The sequence below is a fragment of the Euprymna scolopes genome, chromosome 40 (assembly GCF_053919585.1).
Source record: "Euprymna scolopes isolate OS-2025 chromosome 40, ASM5391958v1, whole genome shotgun sequence".
Classification (NCBI taxonomy): Eukaryota; Metazoa; Mollusca; class Cephalopoda; order Sepiida; family Sepiolidae; genus Euprymna; species Euprymna scolopes.
In genome coordinates, this window is record NC_136521.1 from 61,871,053 (window position 1) to 61,895,725 (window position 24,673).

Consider the following 24,673-nt stretch of genomic DNA (forward strand, 5'->3'; position numbering starts at 1 on the left):
CGGTCAATTTAGCGCTTATGCATAGATCATTGTATAAGGATGAAACACTGTCTGACTGACGTAAATGAACATTTAAAATGAAGATGTTTAAATTCAACGTTATTTCAAGCGGTTAATGGTAGCCGTCTTGATACGGTCTTCACTGATCGAGCCAAAGGTGTTGCGGGGTTCAAAGTCGTCTGACTGGTATTAATCGTGACACCCTGCATTTAAGATTTCCGAAAGGATGAAACACTAGTGTCTGTAGGTATTTAATTATTATAGTAAACAAAATAATTATATATATATATATATATATATATATATATATATATATATTTTGTGTTCTATGAGTTCGTTCCGTATGCAGTCAAAAACCACTAGTCCGATTATTATGAAATTTCGTACGAACGTAATTTATATGCTTGGTAGTGTTCTATGGTTGATTTTGTCTTATTGTCTTCGAAAAGTATCGATGATCGAGTAACGAAATAAAGAAGGAACAGAGAATTTTAAACAAAGTTAACACCTTACACATCCTAACATCACAAGTGCGTTTGCAAAGTGTAATTACCATACAAGCCTAAAAGCCCGGCATCATAAATTAGTAGTAAGATCTTTGATATAACAGGAACGCGTTCGACATAAATGTATTGTTTAAAGCATAACTGAAAAAAAATGATACTGACTTTCTCATTTTAAACGTAAATTCATGGCATTATTACCGTCAAGCAGTAAAATCAATCATAAAAGAAAAACAGTAGGTTCTTTAATCAGGTATGTATTTGAAATGAATGTTTCTATAAAGAGAACAGTTGAAGCATGATATTTGACTTTTTAATTTTAAACGTTAATTCAATCAATTTATGTAAAAGAAATAATCTAGTCAAATCAACAGTATGTTCTCTAAAGTGCAATGCATACTACAATGTATCGTGAAGTAACTTTGATATGAGAGACATGCTAGGTTCATCTCGGTGCAAACGATAGGTCCACAAATTTAGCAAGCGATCAATCGATGTTATAGAAAAATGGGCGAATTTATCATTTTTGATGACAATGAATATATGGAACTACGAAATATCGTTTTATCACCATTCAATCCCGGACACCGTCAGGTAACTCTGTAATATATATATATATATATATATATATATATATATATATATATATATATATATATATATATATAAGCTTAATCAATACTAGCGTGGAGGAAACGTTGAATATTCTGTGTAGCTTAATTGCCATATATATTTTATATCTTACTATATATATATATATATATATATGTGTGTGTGTGTTCACGTAAAGTAACATTAGATGTGTGTATATATATATATACATATATATATATATATATATATATATATATATATATATATATATATATATATATATATAGTGGTCTCCTCTTTGTATATATAGTGATAGAGAGAGATGGGAGATCTGTGGACTATAAAATCAGCGAAAGAAACTCATAGGTCTGTTTATGACTCTAGCCATGTAAGAATATATATATATATATATATATATATATATATATATGTGCGTGTGTGTATATATATGCATATATACATATATATATATATATACCTATAATATATATAGGTATATATACATATATATAATATATATATATATATTATATTATATATATACACAAATATATATATAACGTGCGAATGTGTATGTATATATATATACATATATGTGTGTATATGCCAGTTTGTGTGCGCGTATGTGTGTTTTTGTGTACGTGTATAATAAAAGAAAGAAAGGTTGTGGATGTAAGCTTAAGAAGAGCCTGAATATTCCTGGGTCAAGTAGACGGGGAAAGAGACATTGTGATATAAATGAATTCATCCGGGTTAGCTAGTGCGCTTGTCGGCCTTATTTCCGTTTCATTAAAGTACAATTAAAAGCACATTTTTAGCGGAAGTAGATGCGTGCCTGATATGTAATATTTTAAGGGTCGAGGTTCAAAGCGGTTTAGTTTTATTGAATTTATATTGACATTTTCTGGTGACAATTAAAATAATGAGCCTAAGACTGTACTTATCAATACTTTTATAGTCTAGGTTTCAATCGAGTCAGGCGAATCGTAGAAATAAGAGAGGAAAGCAGATAGACAAACGGTTAAATCAAATGAACTTTTTTTATGTTAAATCATTTCTACAAGAAAGAGAAATATGTTCTTTGCTATTTTAATCCAATATTATGTGAATAGTCATACGCACTTATGCAGGTTTTCTTCATATTTTTTCTTGTTACATTTATTTGGCATTAAGTTGTGTCTACTTTCTTGTTTAAATATTGGCCGGATTTAATTCTTTTTTTAGTTATTATAGTATTATTAATGTTATTTAGACATGATATTATAGATTATGTTTACTTAATTTTTACCTATATTATCGCCCCTCCTACCCTATGCGTTTCTTTTCCCCTCCCCCTTTTCCTCCTAAACTATATGCTTGTCACGTTGGTACTGTGGTACCGTCACCAGCTTTGCATGCCACGGTTTTGAGTTCGGTTTCGATGCTAGCTAATGCCACCCAGATGCTTTATTTTTAATTTTGAAATCAGGACTCTGTAACAATATAAACAAAATCCGGACAAATTAAAATATATTTTACGACGGGGAAAAATAGAGTGACCCCCCTCCCCGCGCTTGTAATTTAAAATTATTGAAAATGTCTTCCAAAATTGGCATTATTCTTTTCTATAATAACTTGTGTCTGCGGTGTTTTCCACGAACTGAGTTGGCATAGTCTTCAAACACAACATCTTTATCACTACTATGCTTCAAGCAAACTAAAACACCTTTCTTTAATAAATGTATTTTAACAAAACCAAACGTTCAATTCGTATAAAAATCTTCGCTACGATACTTTAAGTTTTTTTTTCGTTTTATTTTTCTTTTACGTACCATGCTAGAGGTTGCAATGCCTAGCACGTCGCAGATGTTTTTTAAAACAATGCTCGAAAGAATCGAAAAAGCATAGACTTCGAAAAATTTAGTGCACGTGTACGCATTTAGTATGCGTGCAAGCATCAAAAACCCACCCATTTAATCTTAAAAGCTTGAGATATCAGAAAATACCACAGCTCCTTTTTTCACCTTTTTTATGATTCTATTTTTTACTTACAACTTTGGTTAATTTAAAAGGATGACGAAACGTAAATGCAAAACTATGCAGACATTCTGCTGTACAAATCAAGTCAAGAACAAAAAACGAAAAATCGTTTGGATTTAAAACATAACTCACTTTTCGGTATTTTTTGTAGAATAAGGAGCGGAATGCTTTGGAGCAGTTTACGTCAAACTTGGGAAGATATCGAACTAATGTTTCGTGTTTTTTTTTGTTTGTTTGTTTTATTTGCGTAGACGCTGCACATTTTTTTTTCAAGTAAACTATATTTACTGATTGTGAAGATATTTCAATGGAAAATTATATGGTAAATGAAAGTTGTAGTCGTTTTGTGACAAAAAATACAATAACAAATTATCCTAATTTAATTGTCTTTGCCAAGTAAGACACGGTATTTTTTTATGTGGGGAAATGCAGCTCCACAAAACGGGACACTCTGGTTAGAAACACGAATAAATCAGTAAATGTATCAGTCATTAATGATATTTCCTCCACTGACTGAGGACAGAAAAGATAGAGTGTAGCATCAGAACAAATACAATACTTTGATCTTTGACCGAAGGCCAAATTACACGATTTTTATGAATCTGAAAGAAAGTGCAAACTTAAATAGAAAAACAACACTCATTGTAAGGTAAGCTTCATAAATAACTATCTACTTTTGAATTAAAAAAAAACCTGATAGCTAATATTTTATTTGACTTTTTCTTTTCATGATTTTTTTTCAAATTAAAATTAATGATTTTTTTTATCGTAAACTGATGATGATGATTAATTTTTCGTAATTTACATTGGCTTCTGACATATCATTGTCTCAATAATTCGGCACATATACACGTTTTACTAAACTGCTCATAAATGCGCCATAATTACCCTGTTTTACGGCATGTAATTCTACTAAGAGTAAACTATTTTCCCCTTAACAACTAAAAAAACATTTTCAACCACCGGTCTTGATGAAAAATACCACATTACTCAAAACTCATTCTTCAAACTCCTCGGCTTAATATTAACATTACTCATTACTTCGACAAAATACATTGACGACACTGCCAAGACTGCTGCAAAAAAGTTAAGTTGCATCCTTCATGCAAAAAAAAAAGATTACACTAGATTGTGCCCTATATTTTTAGAAAGTCACAGTTCGCCCATGTATAGAGTATTGCTGCCACATTAGGACTGGTACATTTACCAATAGTCTCGTGGACAGTGTCCATGAAAATGTTTAGAATCACGTTAGTCCTGCACTATCTGTCACTACATTTCTCTTCTATCACTGCAGCCTTATATCCATCCGTCTGTTTTACAATTATTTTAATGCAATGGGTTTTGATGAGCTCATAGAACGTGGACCCTTTCGACATACATACACTTCAGTAACTCGACAAGCAGCAATATCCACCCCCTTCAATGTTAAGGTTATCGCCGCTGCAAGAAGGTGGTCTCTCTCTACCGTGCTAGACAACTACTAACACCTGAAAGTATCCTGTACCTCTATAAGACCACCGTTCGCCCATGTATGGAGTACTGCTGTCACATTTGGGCTGGTGCATCTGCTACTAGTCTCTCGCTCCGTGACAAGGTTCAAAAGAGAGTCGCAAACCTGATAGGTCCTAAACTGGCATCTAAGCTTCAGCCTCTCTCGCATCGACGAAATGTTGAATCCCTCTGCCTGTTCTACAAGTATTTTAGTGGTGAATGCTCTGACGAACTGTGCCCCCACGATGTGAGCACCCTCGACAAACCCGACAGGCTGCTAAATTCTACCCCCACACTGTAGATATCCTAAGATGTAAAAGATCTTTCTACTCCAATAGATTCTTCCCCAGAACCGCTAGACTTTTGAATTCCATTCCAGGTCCCTTCTTCCCCAACAGTACTGACGTGCAGAAGTTCAAGTGTAACGTGAATCCCTACATAGTACCCAGTAGTTGTTGCCCCTGATAGTAGCCCCCTACACCAAAGTGGCAAGTTTCCTTGTTTGGGGTGAAAATGTAATAAACAAAAAAAAAAATTAGATACATAGAAGACTACTAATCTACTGTTTTATTCTCTCAAACGGCTAGACTTAAACGTTCCCTTTTTTCTCTCATTTGTTGACTCTAAAAACCTGCAAATAATGATGATGATGATGCCTCCGTTCAGTCTCGAAAGACAAACGATACCCCTTGTATGAGGCAGCTGTGCGTGTAATTGTGTGGCAAGTGCTGCGCAATCTCCAACCACACCTCTCCCGAATCAGCACTGCTTGATTCCAGTGGAAAGGAGAAGTCCAGGACGACTGGAAACAACGCCAAGTTAAGCGCTGAGCATATACAGCACTTGGAAGTTCGAAATGGTCACCCATCTTGTACTGGCCAGGCTCATCGTTGCTTTACTTCGGTGATCTGACGGGAACCGGTGTGTCAAATGTGATTATGCCGTAAATTTTTAAACGTTATGTGAACAGATATATTGCTGCTCAACCCCCCCCCACAGTCCCCTGCTAGACACGATCCTAGATAGTAGCCCCTTATGTTACAAGTAGCAATAATCATTGTTCTGGGTAAAAAAAATCTTCGTATTATTTGGATTCATCGGACTACTGATCTCATCTGGAGTGTAAATTTCACAACGGTTGCTGTAATCTCCGACCTTCTTTAGGTGTGTCTTCTCGACCCCGGGAATGCTTCACTCGAACTCGGGAATTTGGACGGAATTTCGAACATGGACCCGTGGTGCATTGGTTAGAGCACTTGGTAAAATCAATTGTAAAATGTGATATTCTCCTGAAGGTTCGATTCTCAGTATAAGGTACCGAAAAATATAATTGATTAGGACCTCTATCCAATGATGGTTAACGGAACAAGCCGTTTAAAATTCCATCCAGATACTCGAGTTCGATAGAAAAATTCCCGAGTTCGACAAGATACACCTGAAGAAGGTCGGATCAAGCGAGACTTTGTGAAAATGAACTGGAGATTAAGTTCGATGAATCCAAATAATACGAATAACGAATCCTTATCTCAAAAGTTCAGAAATTTAAAGAAAACCTTATTTGCTCATTCAATCGGTTTAACTGAAACTGAATAGATAACCCAACGGGTCATATTTCCTTTCTATTATATTTTAGAGTATTTTTATCGTCGAGTTTTCGCAACTGTATCTGCTCAGGTTATAAAAATAGATGTGTATGCTGAAAAGAAGTACACCGTCGAGAACGACCAATTTAAGTAAAACCATTAAATCAGTCGAATGATAAAGGCATTCAGAAAATCAACGTTAATAATAAAATGCGCTACGCGGATTTGCTTTCGAGTTGAAAATCACTGGCGCTATGTCAGCAAGTGTAGATAAAAACGGTCAATCCACTAAAATGTAGTGCGATATAATCGAGGGGGTATGGAAAAACGAGTCATAAAAAATACAACTCACGGGTTTGAGCCAGATATTGTCAAAGATAATAGTATGTGTTAACAGGGACCATAAATATGCCCATTTTGTCGATTTTGGTCGAGGATTAAGTTATTCATTTGAATTCAATTGTGGCAGCTTTTTTTTTTATCGAAGTGTGATTTAAGCCTGATGCCATGTTTAGGATGAGCCGCAATCGTACTATTCGTCAGAAATGATATTCAAGATGGCGTTCACCATTTTTCATCAGGTTTTTAGACGTTAACTTACTTATTAATAGCAGTAATATATTCATCTACAGCAGTGGTTCTCAACCTTTTTTACTCATGGATCTCTTTTCCCTTTTTATCTTGGTGGACCGCTTCATAACTATCAGTCTAAGGCAATCTTCTATATTTCACTCATATAAATTTTGAGGTTTTAATAATTAAAGAAATTATTAATTAAGTTTTATTTTTAAATGTAAACTAATTTAATGTAAATAAAGTATTCTACAACAACTATAATAATTATAATAATAATAATGATAATAAGTAATAATAATAATTCTGGGGACCCCTAGGGTCCATGTGGACCCCGCTTGAGAACCCCTGATCTACAACAAGTAACCTACACAGAGATGGCTATGTTTATTTTTTTGTGTGTAGATAGAAGGGATACCGTTGCGAAAGAGAGTGAGATTATTTTTTATATAAGTGACAGCCAAGTAGGTATTATGGTCAAATAGGCGTTAATGTATTAAAAAAACATCTTACTCTCTTTCACAACATTATGCCCACTCTCTTTTTTTAAATTTCTAATGACTTTTCCGTTTCTGAAATGGAACAAGGTCATACATTTCATTATTACTTGTACTGTTTTTTTTTGTTTTTTTTCTTAATTGTATTCATCCAGAGGAAGTCTCAAAATAAAGATGAAACGTTGATGAACACATAACTAGGTTTGCTCCTTTCTTTTATTAGTCTATATATATATATATATATATATATATATGATGGCAGCAAATTCGCTTTCGAACATCGCCATCATTTGATATAAAAGTGTACCTAATTTACATCCAGCAAGTGGGGAAAGACTTTGCACCGAAACAATCCCACTCTCTAAACAGCTGGCACATTGATCCAAAAAGAAGAGCAAGTTATCATCATTGGATGAAACAGTCATCGCAGGTTTTATATCAGAGTTTTCCTTCTCTTAGGGAGGTTGCCTTCACTACAGCTTACAGAGCCCTCTCCGCATCAAAGGGCCAAACTCTTCTGGAGATTCCTGTCAGGGTTACCTCACCCTTAGCCTTTGGTTAAATAAACTTGGCCCACAAGGCATATATATATATATATATATATATATATATATATATATATATATATATATATATATATACACATAACACAAACATCTCTCTCTCATATATATATATATATATATATATATATATATATATATATATATATATATAACTACTTAATTTACTTACATAAAATTAATATACGAGAGTATAGATTTATGCGTAAACTTCAAGTATTTACTTCAAAAGTGCTCAATACGTAGGTAGAGCTAGTATGTAACTTAGAAAATATATATGGCGATTAAGCTACACTGAATATTCCGCGTTTCATCCATTCTAGAACTCCTCAGGCTAATGTATATATATATATATATATATATATATATATATATATATATATATATATATATATATATATATATATTTACTAGCAAGTGTTCTTGACGAGGTTGACTGATTATCAACGAATGTTTCAACCAATTATAGTTTTATCGTTATCGAAGCTGGTGAAATCAGCCATGTTAAAAGCAAATCGATTGATTGCCTGAGTAAATCTGCGGTGAACCAGAAGGAAGCATTCAGTGACGTATTCTAACATACATGTATGTCTATATTGCACTGTAGAGAACGTACTGTTGATTTTATAAAACTATTTTATACATAAGTGTTTGAATTACATTTTAAAATGCAAAAGTCATTCTTCAATTGTGCATTAAAATGAAACTTTTAACTTCGAACGTTTTCTGTCATATCAAAGAACCTAATGTTGAATATATATGCTTGAGCATACCGAGTTTGCCATAATTAATAGTTGAATTTTCTTAATGAAAAAGTTAAGTGCCATGGTGCAATTGTTCATTTAATAGAAACATTCATATAGAACGTGCAACGTCATATCAAAGAGCCTACTGTTGATTTTATATGTCGGACCTTTCGTCTTCTGCAGTAATAAAATATCTCAAATGAACTTGTGATGTTAGGCTGTGTAAGATGTTAACTTTTGTCAAAAGAGCCTAATCCTTATTTCATCGAATTATATCGATTACGGATTAGCGATAATTAGCATAAACATTCATATGCAAAACCTATCAAATACCATTACGAAATACATAAGTTACCTTCATTTGAAATTTCATAAATATCGGCGTTCTCTCTCTCTCTCGCTCTCTCTCTCTCTCTTTATCTATCTATCAATCTTTCTATCACACATATTGGTTTTTATATATAATTTGTATCAGCAAATGTTCAATTAATAGTAAATAGGAATATTTGCTACAAAAAAAAGCAGCAGAAACTAATAATAATGAAGCAAGAGACTAACTTATACACACATATAATCATGTTTATTTATTTTTTTTATCTTCGGGTATATCCGTTCAGGCTCCAAATTATGTCGTGAAAAAAATAACCATTATTTCGCGGCCTACTTTTCCGTGTAGACTAGTATATAACAATGCTTAGCGGATGTGTTTTACTTGTGGAGTAATCTCTACCGGTCTCGAGATAATGTTAGGTCATCAGGGGAGAATAGTCACCGTTTCCGGAGTTACCTCTAAAATTAGTTCAATATAATTTCCACGTATCCGTGAGAAATGCAGATATAATAAGATACACAAGGCCTGTTCTCTAAGGGTCATAGGCATTTTCATTAATGCAGTGTTCAAAACTTGAAAAACCCTATATTTAATCGTCATAAGTTTAATTGTCATGAGTTTTATTGTCATAGGTTAAATTGTCATAATTTTAATTGTTATAACTTTGAGTGTCATAATTTTAATTATCATCATTTTGATTGTCATAAGTTTAATTGTCATGTCTATATTTTGTAAATAGTATTTGTATAAGTTGGATCTAGTTGTCCCTTAATTCTATTCGAATTTATTTGGGTTCCTTGTGATGATCATACATTTTTTATAAACATTGTGTATATTTAAATCTAAAAGAAAATTATGAAAATTGAATATTAGTTGTTTTTTTTTTTAATTTTTAATTCTATAAAAGAAAATAAGAAACAGGAGTATGCACTTTAGAAAGTGTTAGAAAGCTATCACAATCCAATTTCCAATGCTTATCTGAAAACATAAAATATACACAAATTCATTGTATGCACAAATTATGAAAAAATAATTGTACGCAAATTGTCTTTAATATCACTGGTTTTCGAGGCGACAACAACACATACACACACATATATATTTATGTATATATTTATTTTTATGTGAATATATATATATATATATATATATATATATATACACCTGTGTATTAGTTACTTGGCAAATTTGTATGTATTTATATGTTTGTATGTATTAATATATGTATATATATGTATATATATATATATATATATATATATATATATATATATATATATATATATATATATGTCTTGTCTCGCGAAGGGCGAATGAACTCTTTTTCTGGGGCAAAGTCCAACTAGCACCGTGTATATTTGTGTATGTGTATTGGGGTGGAGAGGGCTCCCGTAAGCCGTGGTGAAGGCAACCTTTCTAGGAGAAGCAAATCTCTGATTTAAAAAAAAACATAAAGCGGAAGATCATTACCCGCATTAAGCTGGTCCGCAGTTTAATTTGTTGCTGGCTATATTGCTCTTGCTTGTTGCTGGATCTCAGCATTTTGAACCGAGAGAGAGAGACTTAGCTGTCGTACAAAGCTAAGACTCTGTAACATCATATTTGTATAGATACTCCCTCAGGCATTTGGGCTCATGACTTTTAAATGCCTGAGGGAGTGGCACTCGTCTAACAAGACGTTGCAATCATATATATATATATATATATATATATGTATTTATAAAGATATATATGTATTTATATATGTATGTTTGTAAGACTTTATACGGCATAATAACGTTGACACAACGATCACCTAAGTTAAACAACGTTGCACCTGGTCAGTACTAGATGGGTGACTATTTGGTTCTTCCAGGTGTTGTCTTTGCACTCTGCTCATCTCGGAATTGTTTCCAATATCCCTGGACTTCTTCTTACCACTGGACTCAAAAGTGCCGATGTAGGAGAGGTGGGGTTGAAATTGCGCAACCCTCGTCCCACAATTACACGCGCCTATATAAGGGCTATCCTTTGTATTTCGAGTCTAATCGAATGTATATATATATATATATATATATATATATATATATGTAGAATTTTTATATATATATATATATATATATATATATATATATATATATATATATATATATACACTTGTGCCCGATATTATTCATACCCCTCGGATCTTTGAGATTTCTATAAGAATATTGCTCAAACCAGAAGGTAGACAATATTAAAGGGATTTCAAACAATAAATCAAGCATAAGCATTTAATTTAAACTCAACAAATAAATAAATTATGCAAGTTTGAAACATTATACAAAGAAAAACAATAATGGCACTAGTTCAAAATTATTCATACCTCTCTTACTAATAGTCAATAGCATGCCCTTTATTCTTAATAACTGCCTGTAACCGTTTTGGATATTTATCAACAAGGTTTTTACAAGCATCAACACTGGTTTTTGACCATTCTTCAATGCAGTAGTTCTCCAAATCCCTCAAATTTCTAGGTTTCCGCTTTTTAACCTCAGTTTTCAATATGTGCCAGAGGTTTTCGATAGGGTTTAGATCGGGACTCTGGCTAGGCCATTCCAAAACATTAATTTGATTATCCTCAAACCATTTCTTGACTATTTTGGCAGTATGTTTTGGATCATTATCCTGTTGAAGGACCCAGTTTGGTCCTAAATGGAGCTTCTCCGCATCCTGTCTAATGTTTTTCTGGAGTATCTCCAAATATTGCTCCTTCTTCATGGTTCCATCTATCTTGACCAAACTACCTGGACCACTAGCCGAAAAGGAGCCCCAAAACATTAGGCTACCACCACCATGTTTGACCGTGGGTATGGTGTTCTTTTGGTTGTAAGCTTCTCCTTTCTTCCTCCAAACGTAAGAAGCATCCATATGGCCAAACAATTCAATTTTTGTTTCGTCAGTCCACAAAATACTTGAGAAAACGGACTCTGGAGAGTTCACATGGGTCCTAGCAAACTTTAGACGTGCTGCAAGGTGTTTTCCGGTGTGCAATGGAGTCCTTCTTGGTCTTCTACCTTTCAGACCATTTTCATGCAGAGTCCTTTGCAATGTTTGCCTTGATATTTTTATGCCAGAAGACTCCAGATTTTCTAAAATGTCCTTAGTAGTGGTGGTAATTTGCATTAACACTTCTTACAATATTCCTGGTGGCTCTAGCAGACAGTTTCCTTTTCCTTCCTCTACCAATGAAGTTGTTTGTTGTGTGGTGGCTCTGGAATTTTTTGATGATGCTCTGTACTGTTGCTGTAGGGACCTCAAATTTCTTGGAAATTGACTTGTAACCTAAACCATCCTTATGTGAATTCACAATTTTAGTCCTAAGATCATTACTAAGCTCTTTTTTCTTCCCCATTCTAATAATTTTTATTCTTTTATTGGTTTTCAGTTGATATCATTTTAATTTCTGAAAAATGCAAAAAACGAAATGAAATTAATCAAAGGTTGTATAAAAGCATTCAAAATAAGAATCAAACAGGAAACAAACAGTCAGAAACTCGATTAATACTGAGAAAATAAGGGGGTATGATTATTTTTGAACATTGCAGATTTTATAAATAGCTGTATATTTCTTTTATTACAAGTATCCCGAGATTTTAAAATGACGAAAATGATAAGAAGAGGTTTATTAAGAATATGTATCAATATGGACGTAAACAATAAATTCTTACAAAGTTACACCTAATAAACTCAATTTTCAAGGGGGGGGTATGAATAATATCGGGCACAAGTGTATATATATATATATATATATATATATATATATATATATATATATATATATATATATATATATATATATATGTATGTGATTATTGTAAGGTGAGTGTATCTCCTTCAGTCACTGAACGTCCACGTGCTCGAAGATGACTTTTCAGCCTTATCAGCGACTTGCACACTCGCAAGCAGACATGACATTGTAGACGGTGATTGATTTGGATGAAACCAACAGCAACGAAGCACGTACTATCGTGCATGCATATATATATATATTAAAAAAATGTTCTTCAAAGTCAATGGATTGGGCATTAAACACCCTGAAAATGGTTGATATACCGTAAAACAAAAACAATCAAGCAACAGATATATATATATATATACTTGTTTATTGTTATATAAACATGCTCACATCCCGCTGTTACAAATGGCCACTTGTTTCAATCAAACAACAGATATCAGGCAGCGACTTGACTATTCAAAAGTTCAATGAATAAACATAAATAAAGGTTATTCATTGAACTTTTGAATAGTCAAGTCGCTGCCTGATGATATATGTTGTTTGATTGAAACAAGTGGTTATTTGTAGCAGCGGGATGTGAGCATGTTTATATAACAATAAACAAGTATTATCAGCTCTTTTTATTGATCACTATCTAACAACCTCGTTGAATTCATTAGTCCATTACTTTCGAATATTAAAAACCCGAGTATATATATATATATATATATATATATATATATATATATATATATATATATATATATATAAACGTATAGTAATACGTTATCAGAGGTTGAAACCTATCTTCCCTTTTTAATAGTAATAAAGTCTCTGACCGGGCTTTTTGTTGAGATTTCTTCTGCTGTAATTTTTTACAGCAAATAACAAACGGATATTGTCATGATAAAAAAATAATTCGAAAAATGCATTCTCAATGAGAATATTCCGAACAAAAAGAATGTTCACTTACCTCATACGAGCCAGGGCCAGGCATATCGCCTGTGGCCGTGAAACGTCTGGATTTGCCTATAATTGGTCCAGATTTTTGCATATCGTCAGCTTTTATTTCGTAGGATCCAGGACCTAAATAAAGATCACATAATAAGAATATAATGACTCCAATCATCGATACATTAAATTATTGAAAGTCGACTTCGTTTCCTTTCAAAAATAAAAAAGTAGAAGTACAAAAATATAAGAAAAAACAAGAAAAAAAATCAAATATTCACAAAGACATCAGAATGCACCAAATATATTTACTTATATATAAAAGGAACTTTGCCCATGTGTGTCTGTATGTCTGCCTTCCTAAAGTAATTCAAAATGAAATGGTCCTTGACATGACCTTAAACTATATCCGATGGTGAGGCCCCAACTTGCGGGCTTTGGGAATTATGGAGCCATCCCTTAATTGCCATTGCTCCCTGGTTCATTCTGACTCGAAGTGGTAGTACCTGTTAGGGTCCCAACTATGGGGTAAATAGAAACCGCTTTGCAAAAAAAAACAAAACAAGTATATTCTATTGAAAAAGTTTTCTTCAAAATCACTGGATTCGGCATTAAATAATCTGAACAAGGTTGCTATGCAGTAAAACAAAAACAACCAACCAACCAACCGACCAAAACGAAAGATCCGATTTTATAAAAATTCCAGACTAGTGTTCGTTATGCTTTCGGGAGTTTTCTGAATGATTTTTTTAATCGTAATGCCTCCGATAAGTATCGAAAATAGCATAAGCGTATTCAGAAGCTATAGTACAACACAAGCAAAGAGGGATGACGTATAAAACAAATATAAATGTTCCCTTTCACATTATGCGTCATGAATATTTCATTTTATACTTAAATTAAAGCAGTAGGGTTTATTAAATTCAATGTAGATAACAATGTCTTGTAGACTAAATCATTGCCAAGATGCATGTTTAGCTTCCTTTAGGGACACTATGGTGCGTATCCGAGTAGAGAAGTAATATATCTATCTCATTAAAAAATGTTCGATTTCGCCGATTTCGATGACAACCCACGTATTAGCAGTGCGGAGTAGTCTCTGATCCACATCCAATTCTTGCACTTCTCACTGTTAGAAAACATAAACTGAACGTCTATTTTAAAAGAAACATGAAATAATTGCCATATTGAAAAGAAATGATTGAAAAGAAATGAATGAAAAGAAATGAATGAAAAGAAATGATTGAAAAGAAATAATTGAAAAGAAATAATTGAAAAGAAATAATTGAAACGGAATTAGTTCTATAGTTTATTTCACTTTTCCAAGATGTCCTGCAGAAGGTGGAAAGTGAAATCGGCTGTGTGAGTTCTTCTTCTACACACGTCAGCGTTCGTCCCCCCCCCAGTGAAGAGGAGGAGACAACGGGAAGATGTCCGTTGTCTTCTGAGTCCAAATCAAATCTCAACGATTCAGCTAAAATGATCACATGACTCACACGCAATCAAATTAGCTGATCTTTTACTTCCGGTCAACGTGTCTACAATATAACTCCCTCTCCCTCTCTCTCTCTCTCTCTATTCCTTAACATTTCTTGCAGGAATTCTCGGCATTTAAAAACCTCGCTTTACCTTAAAAAAGTACTCATCCACATACAGTATTGTTTCGTTGTATCAAAACTCATCAGTACGGATAGATTTGCACAATTCCCTAGCCGGGGATTGAACCCACAAGTATATCGTCGGAAGTGGTGGTTTTACCAATCGGCCCACGGGATTTCTGCTCGTAAATGATCTCAATAAATTTCTATTTCAATAAACACTCGGCCACCGCTCTTACAGTTCTCGAGCTAATTGTTTATTAACAAACAAATAGCGAGCCTCACATAATAGTCAATAAAGTGGTGTATGAAACACACACACACACATACACACACATATATGTACATAATAGATAATTTTTTGCGTATGACATTGCTGGTAAAGAGATAAGGAAGAGTATAAGAAGGCTATAGCAATGCAGAGAATCGGCTGTTGTATTGGAGTGGCATATGAAAAAAATGTACAAATGAACGAAGGTATTATCATTTTTATTATTTTATTTAACTTCATCTATCAATTTATTTTTTTAAGATAATTACAATGCAAATCAGTAAATATGAACTTACTGTTTGATTTAACGGGGATGGTGGAGGTCTTAATATTTCTAGATCATACCTCCTTTTAAAAGAGGGGCCAAAGAATGCCCCTAAAAAGAAAACACATAGAAATAGCGGAAAACAGTCATACATCACAATAGTACAACAACTGCTTCCCTGCATTGCTCTAGCCTTCTTACGCCATTATATATATATATATATATATATATATATATATATATATATATATATATATATATATGCATGTATATGTATATGTATATGTATCTAGTATATATATATATATATATATATATATATATATATATATATATATATATATATATATATATATATACTAGATACCACGTTAAGGCATTCACACAGATATTATAATTTCAAATTAAATATCAGACAGGACGTCGTTTAACTACAAAATACACACATATTTCAACCAAATATATATGTTCACTATCTTCCACAATATCCTTTCTTTTAGTCACGAACAGTCCGTACGCGTGAATAGACGTGTGTCTCGATATGAAGTAAACAGAAAAATAAGCAAACAGATTCGATTATATGAAAAGACGGTATATGTAATCGATAAATCGATGAATGTAATAGAAATGATATGGGTTCGATTATTTTTTCAGAATATAATAAAAGGGAGCCCTTTAATAGAACTAAATAATAAACAACATCTTAATAAACAGTACACCTTTGAATACCTTGCACGATACATATGTGTCACGGCATAATCACATGTATTTGATATATATATATATATATATATATATATATATATATATATATATATTTAATACATGTGATCATGCCGTGACACACACACACACACACACACACACATATATATATATATGTATATATATATATATATATATATATACATATATATACATACACACAGAGGGAGGGGCAGAAAGAAAGATAGATTGGTAGATAGACAATAAACGTATTTTTTCAATTTTTAAACTTTTTTATTTCCATACTTTGTGGACCAGGCGCGTACACAGACCCCACAGTTTTAATGAATCATCATTATGTCAGATCAAACATACCCATTTCTGTGTTTCGATACATTTTTCTATAATAGTCAACCAAATAGTAGCCTATTCGTAACCAGACACACACACACACACGCTCAGCTTATTATATATATATATATATATATATATATATATATATATATATATATATACATATATATATATATATATATATATATATATAGGGGGATGCATGTGATTATGCGTGACACATATATATATATGTGTGTGTGTATGTGTGCGTGTACATTTAGTTTATTTGTACATGTATATAAATATGCATACACACTCATATATATCATGATTTTGGGGGCAATACAGAATCTCAATAACTCAATTTTTAAGGGAAGACCCATTTGTTTAATACTCATTATTAAAAGTATTAAGACATAAAAAAACAGCTGACTGGTTTCGTCCTCACTCCGCAAGAGCTATGTCGAGGGATTTTTATTATATTATAATTTCTCTTCTGAACAATTCGGTTAAATCTAGCTGTTTTTAATAAATGTTTGGTCTAATTTGGGTGATGTTTAGTCCACGAACAATTTTCTGTTTATGGTTTTACTAAAGTGAATTCTGACTGATGTGAATTATGCTGTTAGTGAGTAATTGTTCATAGGGGCAAGCCATATCCTAACTACTCACAAAAGACTGTGTGGATCTGGCAGAAAATTTGTTATGATATGGTGCAGCAAATTAGGTTTTCTGATATCCCTTATATGCTGAGCTAGGGATTAACTGAAATTTGTCACCATAATACGACATTTCCTCTAAAAGTTTTCCACCAAACTACGGAGTCGTTCTAGCTGAAAATCTGTATGCAAATTTGCTATGAGAAGTGACAGCGCAATAAGTATTATGGTATCAGTTCGATGCATATTAAGAAGTAGATAGGAAATAATAGATATAAGTATTTATTTCAAAAGTAGCCAGAAATTATATCATATACAATTTCGTGGAAAGCATTCAGTCCAAGTATCAGACTATAATATTTTTACGATTTTAACGAACGTAATCGGATTCGGAATCGGTTATTTGTTGTTTTTCTTACACGGTGGTCACCACTTATCAAGGCCCGGAAGCCACTCAGGGATAAGGGTTATTGCGCGTACAGTACGTTAGTGTATAGATTTGATGAAGTGTTTACTTGAGGGGGCGGTTGATTAGGAATTTGTTAACGTTTGACTTGAACACATCCAAGTTGTAGTAAGGTGGGAAGCAGGCAGACGGAACAGAGTTCCACAGGCGTGCAGTTCTAAGAAAGAAGCTTTGTTCATGGAATCCACGTTTTGATTTAGGTACAGATAAAGAGTGGGGGGGGATTTTTCACAGTGGATTCAGCTAGACGGGTGTTTTTCGTGAAAGATTGGCGAGGGGGGACCATAGATTGGATTTCAGACGAGCACCTGCCATGGAAATAACGATAAAACAAGGATAGGCTCGCAATGTCTCTTCTGTGGTAATTGGGAACATTGGAACTTTTGAGAAATATGTCCGATCCCTAAAAAGATTCCTTTAATTGTCGTTTCTTTTTTAATGTTTTTTTTTTAATTTTTGTATCTGCTTTTGTTTTAAACACATGCTTCCACTTCTGGTAGTAATGATATAATAATTCATATTTATGTATCTTAATCTTATACACAGACTGCCATTTTATTTCACACAGTCTTAAAGATAAAATTGGGCAAGTGTTTTCCAGCATTGTTAGCACATGATTGATAACAATCACGAAAGTTTTCGAACACTCGATGGATCATTTCAAGTTGAATAGCAGCAATTTCAGAATGAATAGTTCCTTTCAATCATTTAAGAGATGCGGAGGGCGGTTGCTAACTACATTCGAATTAAAATACCCTTAAAAGAAAAAATCGCAGGGGTTTAGGTCAAGTGATCTTGTGGGCCAACCAATATCATCACACAAAGAAATCAAATCATTCGGGAACATTTACTTAAAAAATGCATTAAACATATATAAATGAATTTTTGACCTAATTAAAATAGAATGACATAATATATATATATATATATATATATATATATATATATATATATATATATATATATTATTAGCGATACTTTCTTGAATGAATTCAAGCATTTATACGAAAGTGCATTTTAACCTAAATGCGTATTGGGGATAATTTTCCCTTTGACCAACCTGGTACTCCCTAAATAGGGAGTGGCATCTATATTACAAGAGAGAAAAGCATTTCATCCAAGCCATGGAAATTGTTAAACAAAATGTTTTTACTATAGGCTTTAAAAATAAAGGTACAAGATTCAATTTGAAATAATAATAATAGTATATATATATGTATATGATGATTGCAACGTCTTGTCAGACGAGTGCCACTCCCTCAGACACTTAAAGTCCATGAGCCCAAAAATTACTTCCATTGCAACAGGACCATTTTACTAGACAAATGTCTGAGGGAGTATCTATACACAGATGATGTTTCAGAGTCTTAGCTTTGTACCACAGCTAAGTCTCTCTCTCGGTTCAAAATGTTGAGGTCCAGCAACAAGCAAGAGCAAGATAGCCAGCAACAAGTTAAACTGCAGACCAGCTTAATCCGGGTACTGGTCTCTCGCTTTATGTTTTTTTTTTAATCAGAGATTTGCTTCTCATAGAAAGGTTGCCTTCACCACGGCTTACGGGAGCCCTCTCCAGTCCAACACCCACATACATACACACAAACACACACGTTGCTAATTCGCCTTTGACCCCGAACAAGTGTTCATTCGCTCTTTGGAAGGTCTTGTTTTAAAGATATACTGATGCTAATGCTTATTATAGTAATAATAATAATAATAATAATAATAATAATAATACTTGTAATAATACTAGTAATACTACTTCTACTGCTAATAATAATAATAATAATAAAAGCAACAAGAACAACGTGTATAATAATCGGCAATATATATATATATATATATATATATATATATATATATATATACTTTCATATAATAATAATAATAATAATAATAATAATAATAATAATAAAGGCAACAAAAACAACGCGTATAATAATGGTATTGTTCCGTCGGTAACATGAAGGCAAATTGTACAGAAAAGAACAAGAAAGACTGTAAGCCAAAGAGAAAATAAAAGCGATATGAAAGTCGTTTTCAGAGTTGCAATTTTCGTAATGTCTTTTTATCTAGTTTTATTATGCGCCTAAGATATAAACTTTCCCATTATCTTAGTTCGAGGGTTTGATGGGTGCGGTGAGTATACGTAGCTTGGAAGGTAAGAGAGGCAAAATTATGGCGCAGATTGGGCGGGGTGACTTAGATAAAAATGGCAGGATGTCACGTATTGCCAGGCCCAGTACTTGCCCGTCTGAAACAATTTTGTGTTGATGGGCAAAGCAATTAAAAAAAAAAATGAAAATAAAATAAAAATAAAAAAATGAAAAAAAAAATCCTACAAAATTATAAAAAGTAGAAAAACGAAATATTTTTGTTTGTTTCCCTGTTTTTATGGAATACAGAACCGCGAGGGAACAAGTTGTGGGCGCGGCACATAAAAAGGAGGTCGGGGGTTCTCAGTTTCTGAGTGAGAACAGGAAAATATGTTTTGAACAAGATCTTAGTTTTTTGAAAAAACAAATGGAAAAGCGTGTTAACAAAACCGGAAGACTTTTCACAGAGATTTTTAAAAAAATATATGGCAAAAAATATATCCAGGAATTTAAGATGGCATTGAGGTATGCTAGTGACATTCCCACAACCGGATGTTCACTCTGTGACGTAGTAATTCCATGTCTCAGGATATTTTTTTTCGGACCAGAAATGCACCAAACATTGATGTCATTGTTTTCGTTTCCCGTTTGCAATATTGCATCATACGACGTAAAAGCAAAAAAAAATTCAATGAATTAATTAATTTATTTATTTATTCATTTATTTATTCATTTATTTATTTATTTATTCATTCATTAAGTAATCTATTATTTGTTAATTTATTAATTTATCCATTTATTTATTTATTCATGTATTTATTAATTTATTAATTTATTTATTTATTCATTTATTTGTTTATGTATTTATTTATTTATTCATGTATTTATTTATTTATTAATTTATTCATTTATTCATTTATTTATTACTTTATTTTTTATTCATTTATACATTTATTTGTTTATTTGTTTATGTATTTATTTATTCATTTATTTATTTATTTATTTATTCATTTATTTATTTATTTATTTATGTGTTTATTTGTTTATTTATTTATTTATTCATTTATTTATTTATTTATTCATTTATTTATTTATTCATTTATTTGTTTATCCATTTATTTATTTATTCATTTATTTATTAATTTAGTTATTAATTCATTTATTTATTTATTTATTAATTTATTTATTTATTCATTTATTCATTTATTTATTTACTTGTTTATTTGTTTATGCATTTATTCATTTATTTATTCATTTATTTATTAATTAATTTATTTATTTATTAATTTATTCATTTTTTTATTAATGTATTCATTTATTAATTCATTTATTTATTTATTTATTAATTTATTAATTTATTTATTCATTTATTTATTCATTTATTAATTTATTCGTTTATTCATTTATTTATTAATTTATTCATTCATTTAAATATTTATTCGTTTATTCATTTATTTATTTATTACTTTGTTTGTTTGTTTATTTGTTTGTGTATTCATTTATTCATTTATTTATTTACGGACTATTTTCCTAATCTTCTAGTTATTGTTTCATAACGTTTCGACCTACTATTCATCTATGCTTCGTCAGGTTGTAAACCGCAACGGGATAGAGATACTTAACTGTATTCTTTTTAATTACTGCCTTCCATTGCTTTTGCCGACTTACCAGGTTTTGGCCAACTTAACCTCTGGCCGGTTTTGTGTAGGATTCAAATCGCTATCTTCAGACAATATTCACCTGAAACTGTAGAGATTCAATGCCTCTATCCAATACGTCACGGGGCCTGGAGGGTGATCAAGATGGGATTTTTACGTCTTAAATATCCAAGTTTTTTTCGTCCTTATATAGTCGTTATATTATCAGGTGCGAATGGTGTATCATTTTTATTATTGGAATCCTTCCGAGATGAGGAATTTATATATTTATTCATTATTTTTTTTTGCGGACTATTACCTTCATGTTCTATGTGTGGTTTCAAAATGTTTCAGCCAACTATCCCTCTTAGTTGGCCAAAATGTAGCGAGACGACAACAACTATGGAAGGCAGTAATCACTGAGAATAGAGTTTAGAAACTCAGCATTTCTATTCCATTGTGGTTTACTATCTGATGAAGGCCTGAGGGACAGTTGGTCGAAACCTTGTGAAACAGCAGCTAGAATATGAGGACAATAAAGCGCATATGCTAAATAAATAAATATAAAGATTACTCATCTGGAAACAATTCCAATAATAAAAATATTTTTCTTCTAGACAACAACCAAACAAATCATTATATTGGTGTTTTCAAAGTGCTTATATCAGATTGTGTGATTTTCAAGATACAAATATTTCAGAACACCAAATCCCAGAAGAAACCAATTAATTTTTTATCTACACGTCCCATTGCACATAAAAATAGATGACATTTTTTAATAACTGTAGTCTTGTCATTTTATTTATACATTTCAACTTTCTGTATTTTGAATTAGATTATTTTTGTCCTACTTATGGATCTACGATCGAATGTCCGGTTTGAAAACACTGGCCTATTTTTTTTTTATTGAGACGCAATAATCGAATTCCACGAGAACATCGCTTCATATTAAAAACTCTGGATTGCAAATAGAAAAAAAAAACTTGTTTCTTTTTCTTCTTTGGTTTTTGGGCCAAGTTCAAAGTGTAGTATCTGTTCTGATGATGTATTCCATTTTTTTTTGTCTCGGTTTATATAGAACAAATAATTCATGACTATTTTTTTTTTTACTAACAAGAATGTTCTTTTTGGGGGAACTGGTTTCCCCCACATTAAAAACCGGCCTTATATCTTACCCTGTCCTAGTGAGGAGGAAAGTAAAAAAAAAAAAATAAATAAAACTCCTGTCCCTCTATTTCCAATCTCTTCCAGTCATTTTTAAAATGTATTTCTAAGTTTATAAATGACATTTTCATCTTGTATATCCCTTTTAGCACTCTAGTCAGTCCAGCATGTTTGATTCGCTTCCCTGTTGCGTAGTTAACGGACAACACCGAAAAGTATCTGTCAGGTAAATCCAGTTCTAAATCGGATTCCTGGCGATGATGTCCACCTGCCATTCAAATCGAGTAATCGGGAACGTGAACAATGAGAAAAATATTTAACTCTGGATTGAAATTGCTATTAGGTTGTCCGGAAAATAATGGCCATTTCAGGAAGTCTGTTTTGAAATTGGATTTTATCATAGGATTTTTATTATATTTCAGGTAAACATCAACATGATTATTGATTTATATGTGCTCTTTAATAATTTCTTACTTTTTTCTTTCAGAAAACGTTTTATGAGCGAATGAGCGCATAATTTGGAATATGAGAAAAGAAGATTTACGATTACTTTTCCTGCATGAGTTTAAGCTTGGTAACAATGCTTCTCAAACAACTGCAAATATCAATAGGGCATGGGAAGAAGTCATCACAAGTGATAGAACAGTACGAAGGTGGTTTCAGAAATTTCGTAATGGTGATGAGAGCCTTAAAGATAAAGAAGGTAGAGGACGGTCATCTAATCTTGATAATGAGCATTTGAGAGCCATTGTTGAGCAAAACCAACGGCAAAGTGTCAGGGAAATGTCTCGGGAACTTGGTGTCAGCAGTTCAACAGTGTCGGGCCATCTGAAGCAAATTGGCAAGGTGAAAAAACTCGACAAATGGGTCCCACATGAGGTCAATGAAAATCAACAAGCTCGACGTTTTGAAGTGTGTTCGATGCTCTTTTTGCCAAACATTAATGATCCATTTCTTGACCGAATAGTCACCTGTGACGAAAAGTGGATCCTTTATGATAATCGGAAACGATCAGGTCAATGGCTTGATTGTGATGAACCACCGAAACATTTTCCATTAGCCGCTTTTTTAAGCAACAAAACTTTCAGATCTAATGCAGAGGTTGAATCTTTGTTCAAATATTTCTTAGCATCTAAGCCAAAGAATCTTTATCAACGAGGCATAAATGATCTAGTTGATAGATGGCAAAAATGCATGGCTGTTCAAGGATCATACTTTGACTAATTTCAATGTCTAGTGTCACCTATTTGATTAATAAATCCTTTTTCTCTAAAATTGGCCATTATTTTCCGGACAACCTAATAAAAGTATTTCAAATTGAAGGTCAGAATAAGAGAACAATTAAATTTCGATCAAGCAATGTGAGGGCGATGTAAGCTACAACAAATCCAATCTGACAAAGGAAAGAGAGCGAATGCAGCGACACACTCTTACCGTCGTACGACGGATCAGCTACACACTACCCTCCATAGTGATTCGAACTCTTTCCCTAGCCAGATTATCATCTGGAATATAAATAAAGCATTTGTTAAAAACAACATCTTAAATCAATTTTATTGAATAAGGAAAGGGTCGTTTGATTAGAAACACCACGGGCAAAATAATGTTTATACTTCGACACGTATTTTGTAAAAGTCGTCTACAAAATATATAGACGACAATATAACATATTCTCTAACTAACACATGCGTTGATTAAAAAAATGCCATATAGTAGGGACCCTAAGTAAGTAAGTAGAATGTAAGTAAGGTAATTGAGATTTTGGCCGGACTAATCTTAAGCGCATGTCACAGTAATCTATCTTTATTTCGAGAAAGTACATCTTTCTGCAAATGTGTAACTCCCGCTTCCCTTATTGTGTCTTTTAGTCCCCACATTCCGTAAGCGAT

At 32.5% G+C, this 24,673-nt stretch overlaps 1 protein-coding gene across 1 annotated transcript in view; it reads right to left on the reverse strand.

Annotated features, from left to right (window-relative positions):
- The window catches only part of LOC145265676 (sperm-tail PG-rich repeat-containing protein 2-like), a 1,924,518-nt gene that overhangs the window by 86,921 nt on the left and 1,812,924 nt on the right, over positions 1 to 24,673 (reverse strand). The window contains exon 11 of the mRNA XM_080121737.1: positions 13,613 to 13,725. Coding sequence (XP_079977863.1) covers positions 13,613 to 13,725 — 113 coding nt within the window. The remainder of the gene's footprint in view (positions 1 to 13,612; positions 13,726 to 24,673) is intronic.